The 16,092-nt window shown below is 48.4% G+C and overlaps 1 protein-coding gene across 8 annotated transcripts in view; it reads left to right on the top strand.

Annotated features, from left to right (window-relative positions):
• Positions 1-16,092, top strand: part of L3MBTL3 (L3MBTL histone methyl-lysine binding protein 3) — a 120,795-nt gene that overhangs the window by 33,346 nt on the left and 71,357 nt on the right. For all 8 annotated transcript variants that reach the window (XM_072833856.1, XM_072833914.1, XM_072833875.1 and 5 more), the window contains 6 exons: positions 818-950; positions 2,738-2,822; positions 4,562-4,653; positions 7,509-7,613; positions 11,967-12,102; positions 14,391-14,482. In XM_072833856.1, coding sequence (XP_072689957.1) covers positions 818-950; positions 2,738-2,822; positions 4,562-4,653; positions 7,509-7,613; positions 11,967-12,102; positions 14,391-14,482 — 643 coding nt within the window. The remainder of the gene's footprint in view (positions 1-817; positions 951-2,737; positions 2,823-4,561; positions 4,654-7,508; positions 7,614-11,966; positions 12,103-14,390; positions 14,483-16,092) is intronic.

The raw sequence follows: 16,092 nt of genomic DNA on the forward strand, positions 1-16,092 counted from the left end.
GAGCACTGGAATTTCTCTGAGCTACCTACATTTTAATGATACTGATGTTTATGGAAAAACAGTTTTGTTTGTCCTTGGGGGGTTCTTAGGTAACTCAGCCCAAACTCCACAAATGAAACAAAGCCACCACAAATTGGGAAGCAGCTGAATGAAGATGGCCTAGGGAGTTGTGTAATGAGTTGCACCACCGCAGACCTCAGGGCACAGGGTGGATTATGGGACAGCAGCGTCAGCTCTGGCTGACGGTACCGTGTGACTCGGCCATTTGGGGACTGGCTGACAAAGTTCAGCTAATCATGTGGTGTATTTTTTCATATAATCGTGGACCACAAATAAGTAACCAGCATAGGCCTGGAAATTGTCTGTTTTTGTTGGCCAACGTTTATTTTACAAAGTTACACTTGGCCTTTGTCAGTCGCACTTGTCATTCTTAATAATTACTAGATCTTTGCCTTAAAGTCGCTCTGAAGACCAAAACATCTCTAAATAATTGATTCTTTTATTAGTATGGATGGCAGATGTGAAAGGCAAAACGTTTTAAACTTGTTAGAGCCTGTTTCGCATATAATGCTGATCCCCTTTTGAAATTAATACATAAGCTAATTTCCATTTTCTACTTGGAAGTGTCATATGAGACGGTGGTTTCAGCTGTTCCTTCACTGTGCTATTTAATGCCTACCTACATGCTTATGCTGGTGGTTAGTGTTTTTCCTTTGGAGGATGATTTTTTTTTTTTTTTAATTTGTGAGATGATCAACATGTAGATGTTTGATAGGTATTGTTTCCTGTCACTATTTTGGTTTTATAAACACAACAGAGATCAGAAGGAAGAAAGGGACATAGGAGAAGACAACGAGGAAGAAGATCCTAAGTGTAGTCGGAAGAAGAAACCAAAATTATCTCTGAAAGCCGACTCCAAGGAGGATGGAGAAGACAGAGATGATGAGATGGTTAGTATCCTGTGCACCCAAAGAGCAGAGGGGTGCTTCTCAAGAGAGTAGCACCCTGGTCAGAGGCGCTGGCCCTGCAGCCAGCTACCTGACATCCAGTGCTGGTTCCGTGACTCTGTGTCTCAGTGTCACTGTCCCCATTTCAAAATGAGAATAATAAATAATAGCAGCCTTCCCTTAACCTGAAGAAGTCAGGTGTGTTGAAATTTGTCACTGGAGAGAGAGGGAGGGGTAATAAGAGCAAAATCTTCAGCTTTGCAGATGAATCTTCGGCTCCTCTCGATGCCAAAATGTGAGTCCCGTTTTGGTAGATTGCAGACGGATCTCCGAGGACTATGAGAGTAGGTAGACAATGGCAGATAAACGTCGGGTACATTAGGGGAAACTAATCCACAGTGTGCCAGTTGAAACATAAATATCTTATCCCTAAAGTATATGTTAATGGCCCCATATGAAATGGGAACTTGGAGGTCTTGGAGCGTTTCCCTTCAGATCAGTGTTGAGCAGCCAGTTATTTGCTGGTCTCTCTCCCAGGAGCCAGACACAGGGATGTATGGCAGCAGGACAACAGGGTCTCCTCTCTTAGGGGACTTAGAATAAATAGGAGATGATGCAGCCTGTGGTAAGTGCTGTGCTGAGAAGTACCGTAGGGCGTGAGGACTGGCTGACTTCTTTACGTGGACGCGTCAGGGAGGCCTCCCGGAGAAGGTGGCACGAACAGTGTGATCTGGGTAAGAAGAAGGAATCAGCTTTGTAAAACTAGGACTGAGGAGTCCCCCTGGGGAAGGGGATGGCTAGCGTCATGTCCCTAAGGTCAGAACACATGTGACATGTTTTGTTTGTGGAAATAAAGACGATCTAGTTGAGCCTTACAGGTTGAGGGAGGGTGGAGTAAGAGGTCCAGGCCATGAAAGGCTTTGTGAGAAACTAGGGCAGCGGGGTTTCATGCTGTTTTGTGGTGACAGGAAGCCCCTGGAAAGTTGAAGGCAAGAGAATGCAGTGGTCCGATTGTATTGTTGGCATGTGAGAGCGAGAATGCGGTCAGGGAAGCCCACAGGTGATTGCAGCAGACTAGGAAAGAGGGCTCTGTAGGGTAGATGTCCCTGTATTCAGAGTCGATGTCGGAGGCAGGGTCATCAGGGTGCGCACGGGAGAGAGAAGAATCCGGGGTAACTTGGGTTTGGGCTTGAACAGTTGACTGGATACAGATGCCATTTATTGAGGATGGGGAGGCACGACCGGAGCACAGAATGTGGCGTCCTTTGGCATCGTCAGTTTGAGACGCTCGTCAGGTACCCACGTGGAGATCCCAGGTGGGCAGTCGGGTGTGTGAGTGTGAGTCAGGAGGAGGTCGGGGGCCGCGGATTGGGGATATCTGGGCAACGGATGATGTTTAAAACCCAAGAGGAGGGATTCAGCAGAGAGGAGAAAGGAACTAGGCTGGGGGAGACAGCAGCCAAGGGATGGAGAAACGAGGCCGGTGGCGTGTGGGGAGAATCCGAACAAAGTGGTCAAGGGGCCCTAGGAGGAAAGTGTTTCGAGAAGGCAGGAGCAGTATCTGTGCTGTTGCAGAGTGTGATTCTTGGAGAAGTTCTTGTTTTGTAATGAGCTTAGGCCAAAAGCAACACAGTTCTCAAATGACCTGTATTCTTACTTTCGTTAAAAGTTATGGAGTGAAATTGAAGAAAGGTACAAAAAATAATAACGCTTTCTGACAGCTCTCCAACTTTTCATTGGTGCCAGTTTTGTGAGCCTTTAAATTCCATAATTTTCCTTTCTTGCTGTAGGAGAACAAACAAGACGGGCGGATCCTGAGGGGTTCACAGAGAGCCCGAAGGAAAAGACGGGGTGACTCGGCTGTACTGAAGCAGGGTGAGTTGATGAAGGAAAGGCTTTACTTGTGACTTTGTGAAGTGGAAAATACCTCACGCGGGTAGACGTTTTCGTCTTAATTGCAACGTATGCTAGGGCGGCTAAGGCATTGTTTCGGGGGTTTCTTTCATTAAATTCTGTCAGTAAAAATCAGGGTTTCAAAGAAGTAGACAAGGAAAAAAATGGAAATCAGTAACTTCTGAGTACTGTTGGCGCAAACAGGAAGACATCTGCCTATATTTTTCCATCAAGTAGGTTTTTTTTTTTTTCTACTTTTGCACATTCACTAGAAGCTTTGTTCATTTCCTATGATTCTATGTTTTTAATGTTTCCTCTCAAACCACAACCCCCTGATGTGGAACCTTTTTTGTTTCCTTCATTGTTCCTCAGGCAACACTTTATTTTCCTGACGAGTCCAGTCCTCAGACCCTTGCCTTCGATACTTGCCTGGATGACCTTCCCTCCTTGTTGATCCGGGCGCTCAGGTCTCCTCCAGAGAGGCCTCGGTGTCCTCCGCTGGGTTTTGTCTCGCCGTTCTGACCCGTCCCATGTGCCTGCCAACCCCTCACGTTAGGTGTCTGCCGTGCGTGCGGCTGCCCTGCTGACCCATCCCGTCGTGTTGTCCCTGCAAACGGGGCCGTGGAGCCCGTGCGCCTCCTCCCTTCGGGGACGCGTTCCTTGCTTACTCGTCTCTCAGGTTCTCCTCGGAGAGAGCTTCAGCTCTTCCTACCTGCCTCGGGCACACGGCCTCCCTGTCCTGCCCTCGGTTGTTGGGGGGGTGACCTCCTGTTTGACATCACAGAGATGACAGGGGCGAGTCCCTCCCTCTGCCCAGGGCCTCACGGAGGTCCTGACCATCCTCTCCCTTCCGCTTGTCCACCTTCAGGGCCCGGCTCTTCTGGGGCCTTGTTCCTTCCGTCATTTATTTCTCCGCCCCCTTGGATATTCAGCATTCTTCTCTTCCAGAGCTCCATCTTAGCCTGTTCAAATCCCATTCCCCTCATTTCGCCCATCAAGCTGTTACGCTCTTCCTTTCATGTCTGTTGTTTGTTAAATTAACCCAAAATAAAATCGATCCTGGCTGACTGCATGTCTTTATCACTTACATGTTCTTTTTCTGCTCAAAATCTGGCCCCTGCTAAATTGAGCACCCACTCCGCCCTGCAAATTAGCAGCCGTTCCCTCGGCACCTGGGGCAGTGACCTCTTCTTAGTCCTCCACTGCTTGGTCTCAGGAAACATGTTTTGTTTTCTTGTTTTGTCTTATATATATATTTTTTAAGATTTTGTTTATTTATTTGACAGAGAGCACAAGGAGGGGGAGGGGCAGGCTCACCCCTGAGCAGGGAGCCCGAGCTGGGGCTGGATCCCAGGACCCCAGGTCATGACCTGAGCCCAAGGCAGGTGCTTCACCGACTGAGACACCCAGGCGCCCTCAAGAAGCATTTTTGATCATCTTGTTGCATGGCCCTGTCCTATCTTGTTTCCCGCGTTGTCTCCTTCACTTAGTCAACATTCTGCTGCTGCTCTCTTCTCCCATCCTACCTGGTCATGCACTATAGCTTACGCCTTAGCTTTTGCTTCCTTAGAAGAGAGGCCAGGAAGAGACTGAGCAGTCCCAGCCAGGAAGGACAAGAGGAGCCCGGCATAGTTGTAGTTAGGGAAAGGAGACTCCGCCGGATGCACGTATGACCTCTGAGGTTTGGGAACCCGGTCCTATTAGTCTCACTTGCTTTTCAGGTGTGCCTCCGAAAGGAAAGAAAGCCTGGTGCTGGGCATCCTACCTGGAGGAGGAGAAAGCCGTGGCTGTGCCAGCGAAGCTCTTCAAGGAGGTACGGGCCCTTCTGGAAAGCGTTGTCCCTCGGGGCGAAGGTTCTGGAAATCTGATGTGGAATTAGCATTGCCGTCTCCATTGTTGGTTTAGGAACTGTGACTTGGGATGATTTCTCAGACATACTGTTCTCCATGAGTGTGTCTACGTGGGGGTACGTCCAAGGGCGGCTGACGTGGACGCGTGCTCACCGTCGCCTGGTGCCGCCCGTGTGGGCACACGCCGCCGAGACACACGCTCTTTCCTCTCCACGTTTACTGGGCTTTCTTTCACTCGTTAACTTTAAGAGCAGTGGCTCCACTACTGCCGAGAAGCTCATAGATAAAGAAAAACTGGCATGAAATTTCACGTCCACATTGTGGCTTTGGGAGAAATGAAAAATGAGTTACTGAGCTTTATATGATCTCACGTCAAAAATCTAAAAGCAAGCCACGGTATTACATTAACTGTGATGAAAACACGTTGTCACGAGTGACTTAACATCAGGTACGAGTACAGGGACCAAGGGCCACCCCTGGGCTGGGCCTGGGGTCATTAAGTGCTTCTGTACCAGGACCAGATGGCGTGTAGTTCAGACGTCGTGGGGCATCTGGTCTCGGTTGCAAGGACGCAGCTCTAGCTCTGTTACTGTGTTGAGAGCAGCCGCAGACCAGGTGTAATGGGGGGCCGTGGCTATATTCTGGTCAACCTTTAGTTATAAAACAGGGTGTGGGCTACGTTTGACCCATTGGGTGTAGTCAGCTGGACCTTGTTTTAGATTATTTAATCATATTTAATCGTGGGGTGTAACCACGATTAAATGTACAAACAGATATTTGTATTTCAAGGTACCTCTGTGAAATATTTCAGGAAAAATTGTCCAAGTCTATTCATATGTGTATCTTACTTTGCTGTATATGCATTCGCGTAGGCAGTCTAAGAAAATGATGCACAGTGAATGTTGTGATGGTTACATCCACGTTACGGATATTTAATTTAAACGTAATTGTCATTACATACAAACTTCTTCTATATAATTATTTTCTGCAACTTTGATCCTTGGTAGAACAGACTTTTTTTATTTTTTGCATTAAAGAAAAGTTTAAATACAGCAAATTCCTCAAATCCGTGACACAGGCATGTAGTTCACACCGTAGAGGGACCAGAAGAATGGGAGGGATGTCCCTCAGACCCCTGCCCCCGCCCGGCCCCCCCCCCCCCCCCCCCCACATCCCACATTCGCCTCTCCCAGTAGTAAGTGCCTACTGTCACCAGTTCTCCTCCTGGAAACCCATACGTGCAGATAAGCCTAGACGTTCACAGATCCTGTCCTACCCGACTTCAGCCAGAGGGGTAACAGGTCACACACACTTCGCTTTTTTTATTTTTTTATTTATTATTATTTTTTTTTAAGCTTAGTTTGGAAATGATTCCATCTCAGTCCACGGTTCCCTTCATCGTCCTTTTGTATTAATTCACGACACATCTTTGGTCTCTTCTGTAACAAGTGAAGCTGCTCCCCGTAGGCTGACAGGTGTGTGTTCATATGTGACACACGTATGACACACACACACACACACACAAGTGTTCTGGCAAGTGACCCGGGAGGCCTGTCGTCTTGCACACGATGTGGGCACCTGTGTTTGATAATGTCCTAGAAGTAGAATTACGGAGACAAACAGGACGGATTTCCCGTCACCTGGAATTCCGGTTCATCTTGTTCCCCCGGCATGGGTGCCCCTCAGCCATAATCAAGACCCTGTGCTTCACCGTCCTGATGTCTGCATCTGCTCCCTGCTCTCAAGCTTGCCCCCTCCACTCCACCTGCCTCATCATCTTGAATTAAAAACTTGAGGTCTTCTGAGTACTTACTTTAACTCTGCGAAGGCTCTTTTATATGTAAGGTGGTGGGGCATCTGTAAGAAAGCACAGAATTATTAGATAGATTTGGAGAAAGACCTCAGTGCACACCTGCTAACATCCCACCAACTCACCCAGAGCATCGTTCCCTGCTTTGAGGGTGACACTGAACCGCCGTTAACAATAGCGTAACAGATAAACGAGCAGCTTGGACATCACTGCAGGTCTGTCTCGAGCCAGACTTCTTTGGACTCTTGCATTTATTCGTAAAGATCGATGTGACTTTTAAACCATCGTCTGTAATATTTTTGTGTTTTTTTTTTTAAAGATTTTATTTATTCGTAGAGATGCAGAGAGAGAGGGAGAGAGAGAGAGAGGCAGAGACACAGGCAGAGGGAGAAGCAGGCTTCACGCAGAGAGCCTGACGCGGGACTCGATCCAGGGTCTCCAGATCACGCCCCAGGCTGCAGGCGACGCTAAACCGCTGCGCCACCGGGGCTGCCCATATTTTTGTGTTTTAAGAAAGAAAATTGTATTTCAGTTGACGACCACATACGGTTGATATTCTCAAAATGAAAAGCAAAACAAAACAAAAACCAGGATGCGCTGTTTGTACTGATGTTGCGAGGTCGCTAGAGGCTGTGCCATCTGCTCGTGATGAACGTGTGTCCCGGGGGCCCCCAGAGCCTTGCCCACACTGTGTTGATCAGACTTTTTGATCTTTATGAGCCTGATTAGGTGAAATAACATGTTAGCATGATTTTACGTCAGATGACTCCCATGGGTGAACTTGAGCATCTTTTCAGATGTGTAAAGGCATTTCCTTTTCTGTAACCCGCTCATAGTCTTCGTTCATTTTCCGTTGGATTACCTGGTGGTCCTTTCCTTTTGGATTTTTAAGGATTATGCGTGTATTCGGTTAGTCTTTACTTAAGACTCATAGTCTTTACTTAATTGCTCACATTGTAACTGGGCCTCAGGATCAAATACTAACACTGCCGTCCTTCTGCCTTTCAGTATCAGTCCTTTCCGTATAACAAAAATGGGTTTAAAGTTGGCATGAAATTGGAAGGTGTGGATCCGGAGCATCAGTCTGTATACTGCGTCCTCACCGTGGCCGAGGTAAGCTTTGCCTTGTCTTTATCCTTGCAACAGGGTGATGATGATGGGGTGTTAACAACGGGAAAAGGTCCCATCGGTTGAGTGCTTACCTCATACCAGGCATCATACCTACTGTTGAGTGCTTACCTCATACCAGGCATCATACCTACTGTTGAGTGCTTACCTCATACCAGGCATCATACCTACTGAATACTGTATGTATTCATACATACAGCGCACTGAATCTTTGTAGGAATCCTATGCAGGCCGTGCTTTTTCCTTCCTGTTCTATAGATAAAGGAGCTGAGGCTCAGAGAGCTTAAGTGATGAGTACAAGGTCACACAGCTCCCAAGTGGTCGAACCTCGATTTGAACCCCAGGTCCTTCCGACTCCATAGCTTTGGTCATGCTGTGGGGCTCCTTAATAGAAAAAAACAGACCAACAGATATTTGTGCATTTTTTTTTAGTATTTCAAGGTACCTCTGTGAAATATTTCAGGAAAAATTGTCCAAGTCTATTCATATGTGTATCTTAATCTCGTTTGTTATTGAGAGCATTTCTTAGAATTCTTTTTTTTTTTTTTTTTTTTTTTTTCCTCCTGTGCTGGCCTCCGCCTTCCTCCCTCTCTGGAGTCAGGGATCCGTGTCTTTTACAAATGGGATCGAGACTTGCATCAGGCTCTGCACTCAGGGTGGGGTCCGCTTGAGAGTCTCCCTCTCCCTCGCCCCTTCCCCTGCTCTGTCTCTTTCTCTAAAACAAAATAAATTAAAAAAATCTTTAAAAATTCCCCCCAGAAGCATAAGATGATCCCTTGTGCACTAGTTTCAGTTACCCTGGTCATCTTTCAGTGACTTAGTCCATAAGAAGCTTGGCTCCCATGGAACGCGGAAGCATCTGGTGTGTTCCACCTCTTGTTTTTTTTTTTTTTTTTTTTTCCACCTCTTGGTTTTGAAGATTTTAGTTCGTCTAGCTTTTTTATTGTAACAGTAATGTTTGCTCACCACGAAAACCTCAACCTGTATAAGAGTATATGTTAGAGTCTCTTCTCCCTCTCCCTCTTCCTCTGCCTTTCAGCTTGTGCTCTCACTCAACTCCTTTTTACATGTAGATGGAATAATACACAATTTATGGAGCTTTGATGAGAGTATATCTTATATTTTATGTGCATATTTTTAAGCATTGGCTAGTGTTCCATTTTATGAATTTGCTGTAATTCTTGTACTTTGTCTCATATTGATGAACAGTTGAGCGGTCTTTGCTTTCTCATCATTCTCATTATTACAAACAGTGCCCTTGCGAGCATGAGTAAAATTTAAATTTTTGATGCATGCTACTACTCGTTGCCAGAAAGTTCACCAGTTGTTCTGTTCTTACCAAGGGTAAGGGGGCATTTGCTTGCCTAAGCCTGGGAGACAGTCTTTATTTACTTTTCCTTTACTTCCCTCTCTTTTTTCCCACCTTTTCTCTCTCTTTCTTTCTGTTCTTTTTTTTCTTTTTCTTTTTTCTTTTTGCAATGGGAAGAGACTGGAGAATGCCGTCTGAGAAAGCAGCTAGGGAGTGGAGGATTGGAAGGCTCAGAGAGCAGATAACGGATGTGGAGGGCTGGGGGAAGATGGGATCTGGGGTGTGAGCGGGCAGGTGTCCTCTTGGCCGCCAGCAGGGTGGAGGGGAAGGTGGGGGCCTGTCGGGGCAGATGTTCAGGGAGCTACGTGGCTGCAGAAGGTAAATCCCCGAGAGTGAGGACAGAGGTGCGGGGCTGGCGGCCGAAGGAGAGGGAGGAGGCTTGGAGGCTGTTGTGAAGGCAGGAGTGGGAAGCAGGCAGGGCCTTCTGGAAGGATTGCTGCAGGATGGGAGGAGCCCCTAGAGGCGCTCGTGCTCACCCTGCACCGCCGTGGTGTCCTGCGAACAGCAGATCCTGACCTTGGCTCTACGGACGGACGGACCGGGCTAGGCTCCCGGGAGCTCGGGCTCATTTCTGTCTGCCGCCTGGTCCAGCTCCCTGTGCTCCAGCACCCTAACACCCTGTGCTCCAGCACCCTAACACCCTATGCTCCAGCTAGCTCCCCGTCCTCCAGTGCCCCATGCTCCAGCACCCCACGCTCCAGCTCCCTGTGCTCCAGTGTCCCATGCTCCAGCTCCCTGTGCTCCATTGTGCCCCATTCCCAGCACCCCATGCTCCAGCTCCCTGTGCTCCAATGTCCCATGCTCCAGCTCCCTGTGCTCTAGCACCCTATCACCCCGTGCTCCAGCTCCCCATGCTCCAGCACCTCGTACTCCAGCTCCCTGTGCTCCAGCACCCCATGGTCCAGTGCTCCAGTGCCCCAGCACCCTAACACCCAGGGCTCCAGCTCCCCGTGCTCCAGCACCCTAACACCCAGGGCTCCAGCTCCCCGTGCTCCAGCACCCTAACACCCAGGGCTCCAGCTCCCCGTGCTCCAGCTCCCTAGCACCCAGGGCTACAGCGCCCTGCTTGGAGATCATGTTAATTAGCAAGATCACCGACAGCACAAGCATGAGAAATGTAGCCGTAAGGAGACCGTGCGAAGGACGGGTGGCTCGTGGGAGGAGATGGGCCACAGGAAGGCGGAGCATTGCTGTCCTCCACCTCGTCCTCCACCTCGGCTGGGACGCACACGTGGGCCGCTCCGTCTTCCGCCCTCAGTACCTGCCTCCCTTCCCGAACACCATCAGTCCTCTTCTTGGGCTCCAAGTAAATTCCATCAAGTGGGTGGGTTTGCAAGCAGGGAGTCATGCACAATGAGGGCTAACCGTGTGTCGTCCCTCCCGTCAGTGACTGTCCCCAGAGCAGGGCAGGCGAGGCGAGGCCGGTGGCCAGGATACCGGGGCTTCGTCGGGTGTGAGCTCTAGGAGGGATGCGAGGGCAGCCAGGGAATAGGCCCCTTTGGCCGCCTCTCCCCGGGGTCCCTGCTGAGCTCCGCCTGTGAGGCCCTGGGGGCTCCACGCAGGTGGAGGTGCGCTGGGGGCTGCCCACAGTCCCCTTCCCGGGCCCCCCCCTCTGCTTGGCCTCGGTCTCCCGAGGGCTCTGTCGGCCTCCACACGGCACCCGTCATGATGTGCTCACGGGGGAGATGCGACCTCGGCACGTGCTGTGCCCAGCGCACCCCGCCGCCCGCCAGGGATCCTGGTTAGGGTTTCCGCGTGGGTTCCCGGGCCATCATTCACTGCGAATTTACATTTGTGTAAGTGTGTGCGCACGTGTGTATGAATACACCTGCTGTACGTTGGCAAATTTAATTTAAATTAAAACAAAACAAAAGGATTTCCCATGGAACTCCACCTCAAAACTTGTGCCCTACACGAAGGTGCCTTGCTGTCCTCGGGTAGCAGATGCGTGTAAAATGCCGTGGCTTCCAAGGGGGAATCATGCACGTGCTCACGGGCACATCACACCCTGTCAGTGCGACTGTGATGCCTGCGTGGGTCACACGGACGCTTGGACACGTAATATTAGTCATAAATGGACCCACCCCATAGTTGTGCCGCTTAAAGGTCAACCGTGGGCTTCAGAGGACGTGCCGTGGCGGTGGGTCACAGCTGCCGGGGTCTCCGGGGGGCGTCCACCGCCGGGCTCGGGGCTCGGGACCTGGCTGCCGCCCCAGCTTCTGTAGGACGGGCGCCCCTGGGGTGTCTGCAGGGTGACGAGTCGTGGGCTTCCCATGCTGGCTGCAGGGGGACCAGGGCCGCAGCTGTCCCTGGGAGCCCAAGGCAGGGAGCCCAGGCCTCTGACCCCATGCACCCCTCGGCTCAGAGCTTCCCGGGAGGAGCGCTCTCAGCAGGTGCACGGCCTCAGCCCCGGGCGAGCGCTACAAGGCGGGTCCCCAGGTGCTCCAGGGACCTGCCCCGGCTCCGTGTGGACCGAGGCGGCAGTTTCCCTCTCCCAAGCCAGCTACCGGCAGACGGGGGACGTTGGCGTGCTGTGTGCGCTGTGTCCTGTGTCCCATGTCCCCGTCTGCGGAGCTGCACGGAGGAGGGGGTGGCGTGTCCTGGCGGGGCCGGCGTTCCGTGTACCCCCACTCGTGCAGCCGCAGGATGGGGAGGATGCACGTCGGGGGCCGTGCTTGCCCCGGTGCCGGGGGCTCCTGCTGCCACTGGGAAGGGTGCAGAGCGCAGCGCAGCGCTTCTCCACACGTCGCTGTTGCCTTTGGGTTGTGTCATTTGGTTCACTCGCTTTTCTGTTGCCGTTAATCACGGTGCCTTGATCACCACAGGCTGCACCACATTGGGTGTTCACGGTTATTTTTGCACTTACATTAATGAATTCCGTTTTATTTTGTGAATCCATTCTGCGCACGGACATTTAGATACTTCGGATTTTTGCTTTTGAGTCCGTCATCTTGCTTTACCTGTTTCAGGTTTGTGGCTACCGGATAAAATTGCACTTTGATGGATACTCTGACTGCTACGACTTCTGGGTAAATGCAGACGCTCTGGACATTCACCCAGTCGGCTGGTGTGAGAAAACCGGCCATAAGCTCCATCCGCCGAAAGGTATTGTCCGCTTTTTTTGTTTCGTATTTTAAATTCTGTAAAAACGTCTTTCCCTATGTGGTGATTTGGAATTTTTAAGAATTCAGACTTTATTATGGTCCAGATAGGTCCACATTCAAGCTTATTCTTTATGAAGAAAAAATATGCTCATTAAAGGAAAGGAACGTAAAATGTAAAATTCTATTTGAGAGAATAAATCATATCCATGTATTGTACATAAAATAACATTAGATCTTTATTTGATTTTAACTGCAAATTTCAGCCACAGATTTCTTTCACTTCCACACCCAGAGCTGACCCCGAACAACGCAGGGGTGAGGAGCGCCGTCTCCCAGCACGGTCGAAAATCCACATGTGCTTTTCGACTTGCTAAAAACTTAATTATTCATAGCCTGCTGTTGACCAGGAGCCTTACTGGTAACATAAATAGTCAATGAGCACGTGTTTTGTGGGTTACATAAATTATATACTATTATCCCACAATGAGATAAGCTGGAGCAAAGGAAATGTCATTAAAATCACAAGGAAGAGAAGAAATGAGTAAGTGGACCTGTGCCGCGCGAACCCGGTGTTGTACGGGCTCAGATGTATATACCCTGGAAAAACAGATTGGAAGGTTTAGATCTAAACCATTTATACGACGAAGTTTATTTACTGATATTTTGTTACATAGAAAATCTTGAGAAACCATGCACTTGAATGCATGAATTTTAATATTTAGGAGATCGGAAAGGAGAATATAGCATTAAGAGCTGGTTTAGGGGCAGCCTGGGTGGCCCAGCGGTTTAGCACCACCTTCAGCCCAGGGCGTGATCCTGGAGACGCTGGATCGAGTCCCACGTCAGGCTCCCTGCACGGGGCCTGCTTCTCCCTCTGCCTGTGTCTCTGCCTCTCTTTCTCTGTCATGAATAAATAAATAAAATTAAAAAAAAAAAAGAGCTGATTTAGGTGGAGGTTGAGTTGATGGCAATTAGTTTTTCGTTCTGAGTCCTTGATAGCACAGCCTGCCAGTGATTCCTCCGGCTTTGTGTTTACATAAAGATCCGAGAATAACTGATAACCATCTTTTCCAGTTCATCCCTAATGTGTTTAACAATATCTTATTTCTTTCCTTTTCAACTGTTACAGTCAGTATTGTTGACTTGATGTCAGAGATCCAGGTGACTACTTTGATATTTTTGGCCTGTCTCAGGGCTCTTGTTTTTTTAATGGACTAGCTAGCCATTTGGTTTTACGTGAAGAATTAAAGGCGGAATGGTATCTTCAGATGGCTGAAGGATTAAACAAAATCACATAGAAAAAAATGAGGGTGACAAAGAAAATATATATTTTAAAGATTTTATTCATTTATTCATGAGAGACAGAGAGAGAGAGAGAGAGGCAGAGACACAGGCAGAGGGAGAAGCAGGCTCCATGCAGGGAGCCCGATGCGGGACTCGATCCCAGGACCCTGGGGTCACGCCTTGGGCTGAAGGCAGGCACTCAACCACAGAACCCCCCAGGCGCCCTGAAAAAGAAAATCTACCAGCCTCTATATAAACTGACCTCTTAGATATGGCGAATTATTAGATGTTCTTTTCATGCTGCCTTCTGGACCTCGATGGAAGTAGGAGAGAGCCCAGGAGCTCTCAGATAGGACAAGATGCTCAATTTCCTTTTTTTATAAAGGAAATGTTGGCTTCAACAACATTAAATGTGAAATTGTGAGCATTAAAGCAAGGACGTTTCCATTATTGTAATTTGCCAACGTGCTTGCTTCATAAATCTTCCATTGTCATTCTTACGGTGACAGGCTAAAGAGATTTTATCTGTTTTATTACTGTTTTCTCCAGCTTCCCACTTGTTCCTACAAGTGAGTCTCCCAAAATAGAACAAATGAAGGGAAAACAAAGGTTTTGGCTCCCCAGCTCACTAGTGTACTGCTGAATAGTTCGGCCTAAAACTCATAGAAATAGTCTGGTAATAGGAAGAAGCAGACCTGAGTATAACAGATATTTACTTCCTCTTATCTTTTCTTTAGATCTGTCGTATTCATTCAGAATTGAAAAATCATGCAATTTGTTGGAAATAAATGCAGCCTGTGTAGAAAAAAAGAATCCATAGTTATGAACTATGAGTTAAAGTGCAGAAAAAAAATCCATAGTTATGAACTATGAGTTAAAGCTTGTTTAAAAAAAATCAATTGTTTGATTTCAGCATGTTGGAGTCATAGCTAAAAGTGGGCGTGGAAAATGACGTGTGAAATATTTTGACATTTTACTGAGTCTGTGTATATGTGCTTATCCAAGGTTATAAGGAAGAAGAATTTAATTGGCAGACCTATCTTAAGACATGCAAAGCTCAAGCTGCTCCCAAGTCATTATTTGAAAATCAGAATATAGTAAGTACATCCAAAATTTTTCCTTTCCAAAGAAGTGACTTTTGAGTGTTTCAGAGGATAAAAGTGATAGCAGGAGACCATCGTAAATTCTATTGGTTTGGTAAATAGAAGATTCTTAATTAAACCTTTAAAGCTAGCTTAAAATCATCACGAATGAATATTCCACAGGCAAACCATGGTTATTGGGTTTAATGGAACGGCACAAGGCAATGTCGTATGAAACCCTCGTGCAACCTACCGTAAAAAGTACATAAAAAATTAAATTGACGGGGATAGTTTATTGTTAGCGCCACTTGTTTAGAGGTCTCATCACATGGGAGTCATGCAGTGTGATGTGCGGAGCCCTGCTTGGGTTTGCATGCTAGGGACGACCATCTACCTCATGCCAGCCTGCGGCTGCACTTGCCACATAACAAGGCAGCGTCTGGCTGTGTATGCATTTCCCACTCCTTCGACTTGTATCCCCACTTTCCCTGCGTGTTTCCTGTTGCTTCTCTACAGAGGCCCAACATGTCCCCCTCTTCTTCCTGGTTCACCTTCTGATCTAACTGAAATCAACAGAGCACAGCAGGTGGAAAGCCAAAATACCATCTTTACGACAGATAAGGCCTCAGTTGGAGTGACATGCATGGCCTCTTATCTGTTGACAGTGAGCTTTTTTGATTTTTAAGATTTTATTTATTTATTCATGAGAGAGAGAGAGAGAGAGGCAGAGACACAGGCAGAGGGAGAAGCAGGCTCCATGCAGTGAGCCCGATATGGGAATTGATCCTGGGACCCTGGGGTCACACCCTGGGCCGAAGGCAGATGCTAAACCCCTGAGCCACCTGGGCACCCTGACAAATGAGCTTCTTGATTGTGAGACCGAGGACTCAGGAAGCCCTTCTGCCCCATCACTGAACCTGGACCGGGGCAGCCCTACAGCCCCACAGGCCCCGGAGGAGCAGAGCACGGACTGCGTACACTGTCGGCCAGCTTCCTCTTCAAAGAGCGTAACCAGTTCTCTTTCCAGGGTCCCTGAGTCCAGTAACGATGAGTGAGAATGTAGAGAGAGACAATAATATTTCGAGAATGGGATTCCCTCCCATGGAGGTGAATATCAGGAACAGGCAGGAGCTTTCTCAGCCACTCCAGGTACCTTCCATTTGGGAGATGGTCTACACCAGTTGTTTTGAGCGTTGGTCTGATGGCTCAGCATCTCCGGTCAAATGGATCGTAAGCCAGGTTGAGTCAGAGAACCGAAGAGCGGGGTGTGTGGTGTTCGGGTGACTCGTAGGGCTCATGAGCCGGGTCATTATTTCAAAATCTCTTAATTGAGAGGAGAGCTTAATTACCGAAATATGAATACTACGCCGTTAGTGGGTGTTCTCTGTCAAGACCTGCCCAGGAGGGCGATCTGTTGGGTGGAAAATTCAGCGGCCTGCTCCGAGATTCCTAATCCCTGTCTGGTTCTCTGGAGGATAAGTTTGATCAGGGATTTGATTAACTGCCCTGAACTGTCATCCTAAATTCTGTGTGTTGCTAGCTAGCACATGACTTAATCTGGGCCTACGTGTCTGATAGCCAAGAAGCAAGTAAGTTCATCCATTTCTAGAGCCTTCTACTGCAGA

This window comes from Canis lupus, chromosome 1 (genome assembly GCF_048164855.1).
Source record: "Canis lupus baileyi chromosome 1, mCanLup2.hap1, whole genome shotgun sequence".
Classification (NCBI taxonomy): domain Eukaryota; kingdom Metazoa; phylum Chordata; class Mammalia; order Carnivora; family Canidae; genus Canis; species Canis lupus.